The 2930-nt window shown below is 36.6% G+C and overlaps 1 protein-coding gene across 1 annotated transcript in view; it reads left to right on the top strand.

The window, feature by feature from the left end:
* Positions 1 to 2930, top strand: part of ABCC9 (ATP-binding cassette, sub-family C (CFTR/MRP), member 9) — a 167663-nt gene that overhangs the window by 128633 nt on the left and 36100 nt on the right. Inside the window, exons 21-22 of the mRNA XM_012640978.1 lie at positions 1552 to 1653; positions 2237 to 2357. Of these exons, the coding sequence (XP_012496432.1) occupies positions 1552 to 1653; positions 2237 to 2357 (223 nt within the window). The remainder of the gene's footprint in view (positions 1 to 1551; positions 1654 to 2236; positions 2358 to 2930) is intronic.

Below are 2930 nucleotides of genomic sequence, written 5' to 3' on the forward strand. Positions count from 1 at the left end.
AAGAGGAAGAACTGTCTGATTGGGGTGTGACAAGTTGTTAACAAATGGATACATCAGAAGAAATAATCAAAGAAGTATTTACTACCTCTGTGGAATTTATTGAGGATAAACTTTATTTGATTTTTTTTCTTTATTCTGGGTAAAGATCGTGGGAATCAATATGGTATTAAATTTTAGTGCCTGTTTTAACCTTTGGTTTTTTATGATGCACACAAATTTTTAACATTGCTTCATACATTTGAAAATTATCCAAGGGAGAAAAAACATACTGGTACATGGAGATGGGGAAATCTATCTGGTATTTAACATTTTTATTCCTTTTAAAATTCCTGTGAATTAGATATAATATCTATTTTCCAAAGAATGAATTGAATCTCAGAGGGGCTTAGAGTACTTGCCTAAGCTCAAGGCCAGTGTTTGAACCCAGATTCAGACTCCAAGGGTGGGATCCTTGATTGCTCTCCAACAGTTTGATCTTTGGAGCTGTTTTTAAAGGAGATAGGAATGCACACATGTGAGCTCATTTGAGAAACTTCATTCTTTGATTTCAGCATGTTAAACACTCCATTACTGTCATTAATGTCTTACCACCTAGTTGCTACCTGGTTTTTATTACTGTTGTTGTTGTTTTGTTTTGTTTTTTTTTTTTTGAGGGACCAGAGATGTGTCTAGCTAGAAAGGTTCATCAGTGGGAGGAAACTTGAGAAAATTCTAGAAGTACCCATGCCTGAAATTCTACCTGCATTTGGGACATGTGATACATTACCATGAGAAGTTTTTAGGATTTCTTTGTTGAATGATAAGACAGAACAACCCCTAAGAATATTGGGAGTTGGGAAAGGAAGAGGGCGTTAGAAAAGGTACAGATGTCTCTATCTCTCATTTGAGTCTAAGGTGACTCTTAATGAATTTTTAAAGTTTTGTGAAAGAGTTTATAATTAAATCGTACACAATCCAGATACACTAAGACATATCCATACTTATAATTTTGGAAAAAATATAGGCTCTATTCTTATTTATGTGAAATCTATAGATTTAATGTCCCAGACTCTAAGCCCAGATAGTTGACACAAAGTTCCGATGCAAATACCAAGTTAAGCAGAGGCAAATTTCTGCAGGGGCCTTGCTACGGCACACAGAAGAGCTAATCACAGTCCTGACATAAGAACACATGAAATTTAAGCTAGAAAATCAGGTCCAGAAATAGTTGCTTGTCTGGCAACACAATGCAGTAGTAAGAGACAGAAAGGAAATCCTACATCTGATCCTGGTTGTGCCACGGATTGCAACTTAACTTCTGCCAAGGTATTTAACTTCTCTGAACCTGCATCTTTATATATATAATGAGGACATTGCATCGCTCTCCATTCCAGCCCTATATTGTAAGTTACCATTTTTCTCTACATCTTAGGTATTCTTCCTCTGAAATTTAACAGGACATACATAGGATGGAGTATGTTTTTCTAGTGATCACCTCTGTAAGTTGATTGAGATCTTTGGTTCAAGAACTTGGGAATAATCTTTTAACATTTTTTCCTTGCTCATTTTTAGGATTATCTGGGAGCTTGCATTGTCCTCACTGCATCTATTGCATGCATCAGTGGGTCTTCCAATTCTGGATTGGTGGGCTTGGGTCTTCTGTATGCACTTACGGTAGGTATGGATGAAAATCTCTCTCCTCTCGAGTAGTGTTGGTGGTAATTGCCATAGTTATTATCAACTCTTATTCTTGGATGTTAGAGGAGAAGTTTGAAATTCATAAGAAGTTGACATCTTGCAAATAATTATACAAAACCTAAAACCCAGCATTTTAGGACAGTTTGGATTCATTTCTGACATTGTGAACCAATTTTTAAAACTAATCAGATCCCATGGTCTGGGTGCTCCCAGGGTTTTTTAGGATCCCGCTCCTGAGTTGTTCCCAGCCCAGTGGGGACACTACAATGAATGTGAATACTCATGAGATAAGTGCAAACAAAAGTGTATATAACTCTCCATTGTGCAGGGAAACCAGAGGACAGTCCACATATCGGTGACACCTGGGGGCCCTTGAAGAGAGCAGACACCTTTCTTTGCCAATATATCCCATGGTGTTCTCTAATATCCTGCAGTGCTTATGAGTTATACCACACAGTACACACTAACCATCCACATCATCCTATTCCAAAATATACAGCAATTACAAAAGTGTCTTACTTTAACCTAAATATGTTAATTTTTCTGTCACCTGACACAGATAACCAATTATTTGAATTGGGTTGTGAGGAACTTAGCTGACCTGGAGGTCCAGATGGGTGCAGTGAAGAAAGTGAACAGTTTCTTGACTATGGAGTCAGAGAACTATGAAGGCACCATGGGTATTATTCGGAATATTATTTTTTTCACTTAAGTATTTATTTTAAACAAATATTAGTGTGTGTTAAGTACATTGTTGTTTTTGCTTTTGCTTTTGCTTTCTATTTCAATATCCAGAGAACCCCCTGCCATCTTGACTTTGCTTAATTATGAACACCTGAAGAGATAAGACTATTTAGGCCTGAAATGTCTTGGATAGAGCCAAAGTCCAAATAGATATTATTTAATGATATTTAAAGAGAGTTATGAAATATTTGGGCTTTATTACATTAATTGACAAAATAAACTATAAACTACTGTATTCTCTTTCTCAAGACCTTATTAATTTAGTTGTCAAGAAACTTAGATCATAAAATACTGAGATTCTCAGCTTTGCTAGAGTAAAACTGGCAGGAAATTCAATACTGAGGTTGGAATAAACTTTGTTAAATGCAAATCTCAAGCTTCCAAGGCATTCCTATACCTCGGTCATTGAACAGCTATCTAGCTCTTTAAGGATGGAATCCAAATAACTTCGCTAAGACCACCAGACAACCCTTGGCCACCTACCTTGTCTCATTTCTCATCATCCACCT

The sequence above is a fragment of the Propithecus coquereli genome, unplaced genomic scaffold (assembly GCF_000956105.1).
Source record: "Propithecus coquereli isolate 6110/MARCELLA unplaced genomic scaffold, Pcoq_1.0 Scaffold16, whole genome shotgun sequence".
Lineage (NCBI taxonomy): Eukaryota > Metazoa > Chordata > Mammalia > Primates > Indriidae > Propithecus > Propithecus coquereli.